Source organism: Benincasa hispida, chromosome 1, assembly GCF_009727055.1.
Source record: "Benincasa hispida cultivar B227 chromosome 1, ASM972705v1, whole genome shotgun sequence".
NCBI lineage: Eukaryota > Viridiplantae > Streptophyta > Magnoliopsida > Cucurbitales > Cucurbitaceae > Benincasa > Benincasa hispida.
The window spans coordinates 19,708,405-19,723,260 of NC_052349.1; the positions used below are offsets into that span (position 1 = coordinate 19,708,405).

Here is a 14,856-nt window from a genome sequence, read left to right on the forward strand (position 1 = left end):
CTCTAGCCATGGTATGTTATCTTCCAACTCATCCTCAATGTCGAGATAGGTTATCTCATCGTTGCATGCCTCAGTGATGTCATAAGATGTGTGTAACAAAGATTCACATCCTCTCTCAACTGAATCAGAAGATTTAGTGATTGGGTCTCTCAAAGTTTGAAGATCAGCTCCAACCTCAGTCTGAAAACTAAAGCTCTTTTGGAGGTTGTGGATCTTCTGCTAAAAAACAAGATTGTTAATAGAAAGTTTTCTAATCACATCTTCTAAAGACATACCTGAGTCGGCAATGTGAGCATGCATCGACATGTCAAATGTGGCAGAGTGTGGATCATAATGGCACTGGTTCCATCCTAGGTTTCCATAGCCATTGGACTTCTCCCATCTAGGCCGATAGAAATCATCATCCATATAACTAGGATACCCTCCCATGGAGTAATCTTGTGGCATAGGGCTCCACTGCAGACTTGGGCATACTTGCTCAAGGTGATCAATCCTACACACTTGCACCTATTGTGGGTTACCTACAACCAATTGACAAACCAAAGAAGTTAACTTAGCAAGTTGACCTCGAAGGTCATGAACCTCGTCACTAAGCCGAGATGTTCCACTCGATTGTTCTTATCCTTGTTGATGATATCTGTCCATGCTTAGAACACTGACACAAAAAGGAAAACAAATCAAAAACAAAAGAATACTCTAACTATAAATTTAACTAACGAAACGCCAATGATTTCCTCGGCAACGACGCCACTTTTTTGTTCGAGCCTCGTACGGTGTCGTCTAATTCCCAAAAAAGACTATGAAATAAAAGAAAATTTATAATATGGAACTACTCCTATTACCACTATAGCAATAGTGGTAAGTTCGAGTCGATCCGCAGGGAAGCACGATTTGTTTCGTTAAGTTAATTTCCTAACTAGAGTAGTAAATGGGAGGGTTTTGATGTAGAAAAGATAAATATGTGAAATTGAAATAGAAAGGTAAATGTAATCTAAAATAGGAGTATGTCTAATTTCTAGAGCAAGAGAGAGAATCCTATGCAATTTCTATCATGAAAATCGATAGTTAAACGAACGTTCAATTCTATGCATGCTCGACTACAAAATCGATTCGACTTAACTAATCTCTACAAAGCTCGACAATCAATTAAATAGAAATCAATAAATCGTCCTAATTATTAATTAAGGTCGGAAGACCATGCCCTAATTAAACTATATGTTCCCAATTCTACTGGATTCATAGTGATCATATAGAATTAGAAAAGTATATGCATTAAGAATAAGGATTCAATCGTGTCAATGAAAAGTCAGGAAAAGTCATATTCAATTAACCAATTTATTTTTCGAATCTGGATTAAACATGCAATGCCAAAATTCAAGGATAGCCTATAAATCTCAAGCATACAGATTCAACCAGTGCTACCAGGGTAAAATCAAGCATAGCTAAACTACGAAAAAACGTGTGAGCTCGAAATTAACTAGTGGAGATATGAAATCATGATAGGATCGTTAGTTCAACACACAAATGCAAATCTAAATTCATCAAGATTCAAAGAAAAACATAGAATTGAAGAACATCATAATTTTATTACAGAAAACTCAAGAAATTAGACATAGGGCTCTTGCCCATAGAAAATTAGATAGAAGTTACCTCTTAATTCATAGATAAATCCGAGATACACATCAAATCCATCAATTATAACCCAAAACAAAAAGAAAAACTAACCTAAAGACATTAATTCTGAAAGGAAAGGAAAAATAATGAAGGTTAACTTCGACCTCCATCAGTTTAGCCCCTAAAAATTAGCATCCTTTGACCTAAAGACAAACGAAGCTCCAATGGTACGTCAATAATTAATTAAACTCTTTTAATCAAATTATTCACTATCCGTTAACTACCGAACACTCCACTAAAAACAGACAGCTGCACTCTTTGCACTACAGATATATTTCTATGTCCATTGGACATAACCAGTCAATAGTACGATGACCCATCACAAATTGCTCGTAAGTACAGTTGGACCAAAAATACTGTTTTTCCCCTGTAGTTATGTCTAACTCCTTATGTACCATTTATCCCTTTAATGAACAATAAATCATAGTCTAACTATGGCCAAACCCCTCTTGGGCCAGGAAAGGGTGTGACACCACATTGTTCAAGCCCCGAAATCAGTTCTTAAGAGAGCAATTTATCTACTTATCTCGATGTTGGACACGAAGTGAATCCCTTATTGTGTAGCTGTGTTCCCATTTCTCATATCAGAAGAATCCTCGAAGTGGTAGGCTTATTGATTCGGCGATCTGACCACTCTTACCCATACAAATCAAAGGACCATCTTCATAGGCGGAGTTCATAACTTACTCAGAATTTAGGTCATATTGCCTATGGTCATCCTGATGAAATGTAAGTCTCTATTATGAACGGTATTATATAATGAGACTAGTCATTTCGTGGTCCGATTTCATACAAACTCCTCTATATAAAATACCCTCGCTCACATGTCTCTACGTGAATGATCAGAATCAAATCACTTGTAGCATTTTACAACAATTGTAAAATCTATAAAGTAGGTCGTACTCATAGTGTAACCAGGATAAGGTATCCAGCCTTATCCATCTACTATAGACCATTTAGGTTATCACTTAAACATGATCCACCTGTATATCTCTACATACATGTTTAAGTTACAAGATAACCTTGGATGTTCGTTTATTGGTTTGTGGATTAATGCAACTAAATGTCAAATAAAACATCACATATTTTGTTAAATAAATAAAATGTTTGTGTAATACAATTACAAACTATAAGACACTACAAGATTTAGGGCATCAACCCCAGCAATATCGTTGGCTGAAGAACTTCCATGTGAGCCAAGTATGTGGAATTTCACCATGAATATCAGCAAGGTTTATCAACATGTGACGAAAAAGGAAAATCTTAGGAGGTGGTATTTCAAGTGGTCTACTCTTTATGATGGAGTGAGATATAGTTCTCTGAGTTGAGAATTATGATTGTCAATGAAGACAATGAATGTTATAGATGCTATAGATTCTTCAACTATCTTGCCAATGTGAAATTTATTGGATTTTAGTAAAATATTAGAAGTGTAGTTTGTCCCACATTGGTTAAATAGAATGGGGATGGGCTCCAAGCCTATAAAAGGAACCTATGCCTCTAATTTCAAGTCGTTCTAGTTATAAATACTTTAAGCTTAGTGTGCTAACTCTAATTAAATTTCTTTTGTATTCTCTAGTTTAAAAGTGGGAAAAAAGCGTGATTGTAACAACAATTTTTCACCTGGTGGATTTCTTTCTGGTGGATCATGGTTTTTCTCCCATTCTTGTGTTTCCAGTTTTATTGCTTTTCTTGAATTTCTCTATAATTTCTCTGTTTATTTCTACGGTAGAAGTGGGAGATTTTTCCTTGATAAGGACAATGACCCTCTAACTATCTCCACAATGGTATGATATTGTCCACTTTGAGCATAAACCCTCTGGCTTTGCTTTTGGTTTCACCCCAAAAGGCCTCATACCAATGGAGATAGTCGTCCTCACTTATATACCCATGATCCTCTCATTATCTAACCAGTGTAGGACTTTGGTCGCACTCATAACAATCCTCCCCTCGAACAAAGGATCATAGAGCTTTCCTCAAATAGTCATCCATCCATCTAATTCTTATCTAGGCTAACCTCTTCACCCAAGCATATCGCCTATCCAAAAGAGTTCAACCATGGATCACTCCATGACTACTTCCAAGACTTCATTGTACATCTTTGTTCAGCACTTGAAGATTCTACCAGCACGGTTAAGTTAGGGGCATAGCTCTTATTCCACTTGTTAGTAAAAATAGTAAAAATCTCCCACTTCTACGATAGAAATAAGCACACACAAAAAAAAAAAAAAAAAAAAAAAAAAAAAAAAAAAAAAAAAAAAAGGAGAAACATGACCCACCAGAAAGAAATCAACTTTATGAAAAATTGTTACAATCACACAAAACAATTCTTTTGCTCGATCCCAATCACAATAGAACTCTCTTAAAGCTTTTGACTACTCACATATTTTTTTTCCACTTTTAAAGTGGAAAATAAAAAAAGGAATTTAGTTAAAGTTAGCACACTAATTTTTTAAAGTGTTTCTAACTTGGACAACTTGAAACTAAGAGGCATAAGCTCCTGTTATAGGCTTAGAGCACATCCCCATTCTTCAATTTAACCGATGTGGGACAAACTGCACTTTTAATATTTTACCAAAATCCAACACATCCAACATGATCTATAATAAAGATAATCAATAATGGTCTAACAACAAGTGTCTTTGTTAAAAACAATGTCATAATTAATTTAAGTAATTTATTTTGTATATGCAAATCATAAGAAACAAGATCATAAGATAAAATTGAAAACAATAAATAAACGAGCTCAGAGTGTCAAATAACATAATCATAACATCAGTAGTGGTATCCACTAATGTCTATAAGTTGGACATGTTCATTAAATGTCTTTGGTGGCAATACTTTAATTAGTAGATCCGCAACCATAAGTTTAATGTTAATGTGTTCAATTGACACTCTTTATTTCTGAACATTTTCTTTAACAAAAAAAAGTATTTAATTTCATTTATTTAACACCTTTAGAATACTTGTCATTTTTTCAGAAGAAGATCGTGCAAAATTATCACAATAATTTTTCAATGACTTGGCAATACTATCGAAAATTCCAAGTCCTGAAATAAAGCTCTACATCCATAAACCATTAACTGTAGTCTCAAAGCTTGATACAAATTTAGCTTTCATAGTGGACATAGTGATGATAAACTGCTTCAGATTTTTCATGAAATTGCTCCTCCATTAATAGGAACAAATGGCCAAGATGATCAGATCTTCTGTAATTTTCATGCATTCATATATCTGATGAAATTTGAATCTGAATATCCAATCACCTCAAGATGATCAGATCTTATGTAAGTAAGCATATAATAAGTTCTTTGCAGATGTCTTAACACTTTCTTTTTTAGTTTTGCAAATGATCCATTCTGGATTACTTTAATACCTGCCTAATATATCAACAACAAAATTGATGTTTGGTTTGGTACAAGTCAGTGCATACATTAAGGTTCCAACAATAGATGCATAAGGAATGGTTTACATTTGATTTCGTTCTAATTCATTCTTTGGACATTGCATGAGACTAAACCTATCTCTCTTCTAAATTAGAATTATGCTTGTAGAGCATTTATTCATCTTAAATCTCTCTAAAACTTTATTATAAATGCTTGTTGAGATAATCCTAACAATCCATGTACTCGATCACAGAATATTTCAATTCCAATCACATAGGATGTCTCTCTCATATCTTTCATTTCAATTTTTTTAGAGAGAAATTCTCTAGTTTGTTATAATAAACCAAAGTTAGATGTCATCAACATATAGAACAAGAATTATAAACTTACTCCCACTGATCTTTGATATATATCGATCAGCGATATTTTCTTTAAATCTAAAAGATGTGATGGTATCAATAAAATTAAGATATCATTGTGAGAAAGCTTGTTTAAATTCATATATTGACCTCTTTAGTTTACACATCATATGTTCCTTTCTTACAACCATAAAAACTTCTGGGTTGACCATAAATACTTCTTTATCTAAATTCTCATTTAGAAAATAAGTTTTCGCATTTATTTGATGGTGCTCTAAGTTAATGGGAAACTTAAAGTCATAATAATTCTTAATGAATCCTTCAAAAGACTAAAGAAAACTTCTCTTTATAGTCAATATTATCTTTATGAATATAACATAAGTCAATGAGTCTAGTCTTGTGTCGTCCGATATTACCATTTGAGTCAAGTTTAGTCTTAAAGATCCATTTACACCTAACTCTTCTACTTCCTTTGGACAATTCCACAAGATTCCAAACCTCATCCTAATCCAACGATTTTTAACTCTACTTTCATGGCATCTAACTATTTGGCAGAATTATCACTTTTAGTGGCTTTTGAAAACGAAATTGGATCATTGTCAATACTTAATGATAGGACCCAAACAATAGAACAAAAACTCACTAGGATCTCTTACAAAATAATTAACCAAATAATTGTTCTCCAAAATACCACAAATAAATCACCAAATAATCATCAAACGATCAACCAACAATGAACAATAATAACCACAAAATTATGGAAGACTAAAAACAAAGAGCATAAACAAATTATACGTGGAAAACCTCTTCAATGTGAAGAGTAAAAACCTTGGGACTTGTGAGGATTTCACCATTGTCAAATTCTCTTACTATGATAAAATTGAGGGAAGAAAACCTAAATAAGTCATACAAAGGTAAAAAGAATGAAGAGAATGAAAATCACCCAGTTTTATAGGTTCTGTTTAGTAGTGATTACGAACAAACCAGAGCTCCAAATAACAATCCATCCGTTCAAAACGAGACTCTATGTGTTCCAAATAGGATGACCAAATTTCAGCATAATCCAACGATTCATACTTCAGAAATCAACAACTTTGTAGAAGTTGTCGCTGAAAAACTAAACTGTTGTCTGATTTTCTGCCTCTTTTTTTCACTCTCTTTTTCCCTTAGATTATCCTCATATCACATAAAATAAATTTATGGCTTTCAAGATGAGCCAACCTAAAAATTAGGTCCAATTGGGCTCAGAAAACACAAGTTTAAAATAAAATCTTGCTTGTGCAACAAGTGGGCTGGACACCCATAACACCTAAGTCAAATTCTTACTCATGCATATAAACCACATCATCATCATAAATAGCTGATTTTATTCTATTTCTCGTGATTTCTCAATTATAGGTTCATTTATTATAATATCATTATGTGTTGTTTGATCATTAATTTGTTCTTCTTGTTGATTGTAAACAAAATTAACAACAATAGGAATAACAACTTGAGAAAAAGTTATAAATGAAGAAATTTTCACCCCAACTTCTTGAATTTCCATTTTACGTGGTTCCAAACTCCCACTATATTTGTCATTTTCAATGAACCTTGCATTTCCAGTTCAACTATTCATGTACAATGGCTAGGAATTTAAAATCTATATTCCTTTGATTTTTCTGGATAACCAATAAAGAAATCACTGGTTATTCTTGAATCCAGTTTCTTTTCATGTGAATTAAAATTTCTTACTTGCGCTTGGCAACTCCAACCATGCTGGTGCCTTAAATTGGACTTCCTTCCTGTTCATTCAAAAGATGTCTTTGGAATTGACTTACTAGAAATCCTATCTAATAAGAGTATTGAGTGGTTCTTAATGCATACATCCACAAAGATATGGGTAAAGATGAATTAATTAACATATTCTTGACCATGATCATTAATGTACGATTATGCTTTTCTACAATACCATTTTGTTGTGGTGTTCTTGACATTATGTATTGAACACATATGCTATAGCTTTCTACGAATCTAGCAAATAGACCCTGTCCATTCTCATCACATGTTCCATAATATTCACCATCTTTATCAGACCTTAAGATTTTCACCCTTCTATCTAATTGTCTTTCAATTTCATTGATAAATATCTTTAAAACATCTATCACTTGAGATTGTCTATTAACAAGTGGATAGATCCATAACGTGAAAAATCATCAACAAAGGTAATGAAATACTTTTCTCCACCAAAAGATGGAACATTAAATGGCCCACAGATATCAGTGTGTATAATTTCAAGGAGCTGTGAGTTTCTTGTGGTCAGTTTACTAACTTGGGTTATGTTTGTTCCATTAATACAATCCACACAAATTTCAAGATCAGTAAAATTCAAATCTGGAAGGATTTCATTATTTATCAATCTCTCAATTCTTTCTTTGGGTACGTTCATGCATAGTACAAGAATCATCAAACTTAATGGTGGTTAATGTACTCATTAGTATTCCAGCAAGTGACTTATCAGCCGACTAAAACAAAGAACAATTTTTCCACAGATTTCATAAAATTTTTATCATTTTTAGTTTTATAATTGTGGACTTGGTATTGTTTTCTATCATCATTCACATAAACATTAGGCTCAATCTATTTTATTTTCCCAAATTTTATGAAAGATCTTTCCTCAGCACTACTAGCATTAGTAAGTGCAGCAGGTTTCTCACTTTAAAGTAGTAAATCAAGATCTAAAACACAAAGATGGAATCAGATTTGTTCACACTAATCAAAGAAATTGAGCCTATTAAACTTGATTATAGGCGTAGCTTGCGAATGAAGAGAAACAGAAGCAGATACTTGCAAATATAAAATATACATCCTCATACATTATTGCTTTGAGAAATAAACTTAAATGTATAATATAGATTCAGGTAATATTAAACAAACATTAAGCATATATTGAAGTTCTTCTTTGGAAGATACTACATTATACAACATTCATACATAATTGAATAATTGATGCTGAATTGATTTCACGTAATTGGTAATTAAAATTCTCAAATTAGATGCATTAGTTATCTTTGGATATACTAAAAATATCTAACCAAACACCTCAATTAATCACGATAAGATTCAAAATTATAAGCCTACTAATCAGCCTTTGGGTGATTCAAAATGTTTTTTAATAATAATAATCAATATACTCAGGATAATATCTTTAATGTTTCATAATGCCATCTCCTTCATTAACATCACATAAATATGAGTAATTGAGTTAAATTTAATTTGATATCTATTGAACTTACTAATTTTGTCACTTTGGTGACTAACAAATTATTCATAATATAGATATATCACAACAAAACAATCACAAACATGAATAGTAATTGAATTAACTTTAATTTGATATCTATAGAATTTAAAATGTTAATTTGGCCACTTTAGTGACTAATAAATTATTTATACTATAGATATCATAAGAAAATAATCACAAATAAATACATATTTTAAATTATTCTCGTGATATATACCTCACACATAAAAATATAATAAATACATAATTAATTATACCAAACTTTATGAAATTTAAATAGCATAATTTATTACCTTCTAAACTTAATAGAATATTCCTATCATATATGAAAATACATCAACATTAAAGGATAACATAATTAAATCTTGCATAACATTGATCTAAAAAATTTGAGTTCAAATTAAGAAATAATTTGAATTTTAAAAAACGTAAATAAATGATGGTGTGATTATCTTTACTTTTTTAGCAAAAGATAAAACTTAAATCTTGCATAATATGAATTCAAAATAAGCAACAATTTGAATTTTGAATACGCAATAATTTGAATTTTGGAAATGGTACATAATTGATAGTGTAATTATCTTTTATCTTTTTTTTAATTATTTTAAGAAGAAAAAGGATTTTTCTTTGATTTCTAATTTTTTTTTTGTTTTCATGAATTAACTTTCATTGAATAACTGCATAGAACTTATGAATTTGGCCACTTTGACAACCAACAAATTATTCCTAACATATATATATCATTAAAAACATAATCTAAGTAATTTACATCACAAAATTTGCAAAACGTTATTAATATTGCAAATAATTTTATCAGAAACTTCATACAATAGCTAAATTGTGTAATTTAAATTAGAAAGAGAAAACAAACTTTATTTATAACATTCATAATACATAAATCAAAAAATGATATATTTCCTTAAAACATGATAAAATTAAAAATGTATAATATAGAAACATCAATATCAAAATTCAAACTCGAAAACGTGAATATTGATAAACTTAAATCAACTTAAAATTTATATGAATTGAAAACAATAATGATAAGAGAATACCAGTATGGAAACAATAAAAAAATCTCAATTATTCATAATTGCTTTGCATTAAAAACTTAATAGCAAAACTCTTTATAATTAATATTGTCCTCAACAACAGGAAAGTTTCTTTTCTCATCGGAAAACTATAGTTGCTCAGTTTAATAACCTAACATATTTTACCATTAAATTTATTAAAAGCTAAGCAACTTTTTTTTTTTCAAAGGTATTGTAATTAAAGTGTTGGGTGGGGAAATCGAACCTCAGGTTTTGAGATCGATAGTACAAGCATTATGTCAGTTGAGCTACGTTCATGTTGGCAAAAATTAAAGGTGATGCAATTTGAAGGTTTTATGAAAAAATTATGGGTCAGTGTGTGTTACCCGGTAGGAAAGACTTAGCGTGTATTTTGAATACATTTTCAAATGTTTAATTGAAAAAATAAGTCATTTTGGAAGAAATTGGAGCATCTGACGACCACTCAAAATAGCTTTTCAATTGATTTTAATTAGTTTTTATTAAAAATTTTTAAATAAAAATAAGTTTCTTGGAAAAAGAATACTTTTTTCACAAATTAATTCAAACGAACCCTTGATATATTTTACAATTCAATACATAAAATTCACATTAACTTGTAGTGGAAAATAACAATACATTAAATTATAAATTTATAGATTAAAGCATAGTCAACGACAACAACAATAGTTTAATTTAGTGGGGCAACATAAGATCGATCATACATTAAAACATCAATAGAACTCACGAGTTCTCAATTAAGGTTCTGATATCACATGTAAGTTTTAACTTCATGATTATACAATAAAACCTTAATATTATATAAAACAATAAATGTCAAAATCTTTGAACTAGATGGTTTTTTTACAATAATATTAGTTAGAATAACATACCTTGATTCATGATAATGGTCTCGTGAGGGATTGTGTTTCTCTCTCTTGGCCTTTCTTTAGAACTTAACTGGATTTCTTGATGAGAAAAAAAGGGGGATCTGTAGGTTTTTGTGAAAGGAATGCCCCAGATTTGACGTGTTGCTTGCTGAAAAGAAAAACAGCATTCCTCTATTTGATATCGATTCATCCACATTTTCATTCCTTGTAGAGGAAGGTTAACTGCTTGCTGCATGGATGGGAGCTGTGTGAATGCTAGCGTCCACATACGGCTCTGTGAGAAGAGCGGTGGACAGAGATGGCCTTGTTGTACCTCACTCTCGTCTTCAATGGGGTCTGCTTTTTTTTTTTTTTTTTTACTTAATGAGGCAGAGAGAGGACCAATCCCTAGGGGTTTTACTTAATGGAGTCTGCTCGTCATCACGGTGTTTAATTCGAAAATTTTCTATTAATTATCTCTAACTTAATTTAGGAATTATTTTTACTTAAATGACCTAATAAAATAATAGATCTAAAAGATAAATAGTAGATAATGTAAATGGATCAGGTTAATGGTAATATTAAATTTAAACAAAATATAGCATCTTCTTAAGAACACATTCAAATTCTTAATCGAATTTAAAAAACAAAACAAAAAGTTTTAAAACTACTCTTTTTATTAAAAAAAAAATAATAATTTCATCGATAAAGAAAGAGAATTCTAAGTATAATTTAAAGTCTCAATTTTTATGACTAAAAACAAAATGGTTATGAAATTCTTCCAATTTTAAACTTCTTTCCTAAACTTTCATGATTATTGATACTCTTCAAATTTTCATAAAAATCTATTTTAGTCCATATGAATTATGAACTTTGCACTATAAACATAATATTAGTTATTTTCAATTTTTTTTTCTTTTTTTTACTGTTTCATATAGAAATGAATGAAAGGGACAGTTATCCTAATGATAACTCTTTTGGAGCAAAATGATTGGATGCAAAAAATCCATCCCCTTCTTCTCCACCCCATATATCACTGCCACAAAAGTTATGGATAACAATTATTTTATTTCTTCATAAATCACATAATTTTCTTTTTGTCAAAATGTTTATTTATTTTATACTTTCCCTACCTTAATTGATACACCCACATGTTTTTTTTTCTCTCTTATGAGTAAGACCCATTAATCATTAGTTTGTTCTTTGTTTGTTTTGGATTTAAATTTTATGACTATTTATAATAATTTTCTTCAATTTTTTGTTCATCTTACAAAATAGAACTTTTGAAATTTTGGTCAATTTTTTTTTTATAAAAAAAAGACTTTTTGAAATTTTGATAAAAAAAAAAATTGTAGAAGGCCAAAAATAATTCCAAACTTACTCTAGCTTTTATCTCCTTTTAGTTTCTAGTTTTTCAAACAATTTACTTTAATTTGCTTAAGAGAATTATATAATTTATTCATTTAGCATTACTTTTCTATTAGTTATTTAACAAAAGGATTAAACAATTTTGAAATGGAAAGCTAGTTTGGGATTAGAGAAGTTTGAAATGGAAAGCTAGTTTACTACACCACTTTTAATTTTGAACACTTGTGCAAGTAAACATTTATTAATCAAATAGTTGAATCAAAGATGACTCCATGTCAAATTTCTTTTAATTAAGTATACAAAAAAAAAAAAAAAAAAAAAAAAAAAAAATGAAATGGTCCTTTAATGCTAGGTTCATATACTAAACCAAAAAAATTGGAACTTTACAATCAAAATAAAGTAGACAATCAAGTTTCAAGACCAAAATAGGATTTGAATATAGTATTAACTAACACTATTGTTTTAAGTAATTTCAAATGCCCAAATTTGGTAATAGAATCCCAAATTTTCATCATGATTCATTTTTGTAATGGAGAAATTTCTAGATCTACATGCGATGAAGAATCCTAGTATGGAAAAAAATGGGCTTTGACTTCAAAAGATACTCTTCCCATTTTCTTAAAGCATTTGTAATTCCAAACATCAAATAATGGTGCGAAAGGAGAAAAATGTCCATTCAAAGTATGGACAAGCACTGCCTCTCAATTGTATTGTGTTAATTTGTCAATTCTTTATACTTCCTTACCTTACTTTCCCATGTAAGGCTCAAAATTTTGGTGACAATTGACCAAACCACCCAAAGAAAAATAAATTCTATTGTAAATTTCTTTAACACAACATATGCTTCAATCACCAAACATAAATAAAATGATGGAACATTAATATCCCTTTTTAAAAATAGTAAGTTCAAATTCCCTTTCACTTCATTATTTCAACTGTTAGATGCTACCATCACACAAACACCAATAAATGAACACCAACAAACACAAGTTTCTTAGGAATTACAACAAAAATCTCTAATTATAACAAGTTCAAATAAAGGATGATTGAATTTGAAGATCATCAAGAGACAAGAATCTGAAATGACAATGTTCAACAAAATTCATTATCAATACTACATTACTCATTACTCTCCAACATCCAAAAAAACCAATGGTTAGTTAATACAACAAAAAGAGAATAGATCCTAAGGGGGAGGAGGAATAATAATGAACTAAGAGAATTTCACTCAATATTTGGGGAAAGATTTAACAAAATGGATGAAGATACACTTCTGGGTCAGATTTTGCTGCTTTAGAAGCACTTTTTTTTTCATATTTTTCCCTTATTGTTCTTTCTGATCACGACAATGGCTGTTTCAAGCATAAACAGAGCCATAGGATAAAGCCATTAAAAGCACAGCAGCTTGTTCTTCTTCTCCTAACTTCTTCCTTTGCCTCTCAACAGTAGATCTCTGCATCAAAACTTCTCTACCCAAAGCCAAAAGCCTTTGTTTCAAACTATCTCTCAACTTACTATTGCTAATATTATTGCTCTTTTTGTTCTTCTTATCTTCAACAACCCCTTTGCTCAACCCTAAAATCGCTCTTCTCTTCTTCCTACTTCTGATCCCACACGCATTGCAAAGAGACTGGCGAATCAGAGAGAAAACAAACAGAAATCAGAGATTTGAATCAACAAAAAACGCTTCCCAAGTCTATTTAAGTCCAGATCAATCAACTAAGCTCACCTTTGGACCAGCCGGCCCGCCTCTCCATAAAGGGGTTTTCGAAGTACCACAGTCAGCACAAGTCTTCTTGTTCTGCTCATTCACTTGACTCTCCTCCGAAGAAACCCCACCGGTATTCTTCCCCGACATGTCCTCCGACTCCGATCCCTGCATCATTAGCAACCACTGATCAGATACCTTCAAATCAGAAGTAATCAACAAAAACAGAGGTTAGTACTCACTCTGTCACTCGGATCCATCATCATACACCCGCTACTAAAGAGATCTAAGAGAAACCCAGATTTAAAAAACCCAAAACTCGAAGAGGGTAGCGAGTGAAACGATCAGAAAACACAGAATCAAATGATGGGTAAGTAAGTAACTGGGGAAACCCTCGATCGAAAACAGAGGAAGACAGGGGAAGTGAGATCAAAGAAGAGAAAGGGGATCTGAGAAGGAAGCAAGAGATCAAACCCAGAGAGCGAAATCAATGGTGGAAAGAAAAGGAGGGGAAAACGGATAAGAAAGAGATAAGATGGAGAGAAAGAAGTTATGGAATGAAGAGAAACAAGTGGTTGGAATTCAGAAAACCGAGGGAAAACGAAAGATTGAAAGGAAAATGCAGAGGGGAAAGAAGGAGGGAAAGAATTTTGAGAGAGGGAGAAAGCGAGGAGAATGAAATAGGAATCAACCGACACAAATGCAGTGGCCGCAAGCGGATCTGAAAATCCCATCTTAAATATATACAACCAGAGAGAGACGCGAGCGAAAGAAGAAAACCNATATACTATAAATAATAAGCATATTAATTTGTTTAAAAAAATGTAAAATTTTGATTTATTAATTCAAAATATATTTTTTTGTTTTTCTAATTTTTTCCAAAATATTTAACCATATTGATATTTTCATCGATATTTCTGTAAAATTGAGACCTTAACATCTTCCTTTTAAAAAGAATTAGACATAAAATTTAAGGAATATTAGATATAAAATTTAATTTTGTGTTTAATAGAAATTAAAACTTGTAACTTTATTGTTGGAGAAGAACTTATTACACAATAAATTGAAAGTTTAAATATATATTATATAATGAGACAAAATAAACACAAACATAAAAGTTTGTGAACCTATTAAAGTTTGAATGAAATAGACACCAACTT

The 14,856-nt window shown here is 31.0% G+C and overlaps 1 protein-coding gene across 1 annotated transcript; it reads right to left on the reverse strand.

Moving 5' to 3' along the window:
* Positions 1-13,066: 13,066 nt before the first annotated feature.
* On the reverse strand, positions 13,067-14,427 carry LOC120070067 (GATA transcription factor 15-like). Its single transcript, XM_039021947.1, has 3 exons — positions 13,939-14,427; positions 13,718-13,864; positions 13,067-13,618 (listed from the first exon to the last, which is right to left on the reverse strand). The coding sequence occupies exons 1-3, from the start codon at positions 13,960-13,962 to the stop codon at positions 13,346-13,348; spliced, it is 444 nt and encodes a 147-aa protein (XP_038877875.1). The 5' UTR covers positions 13,963-14,427; the 3' UTR covers positions 13,067-13,345.
* Positions 14,428-14,856: the final 429 nt, after the last annotated feature.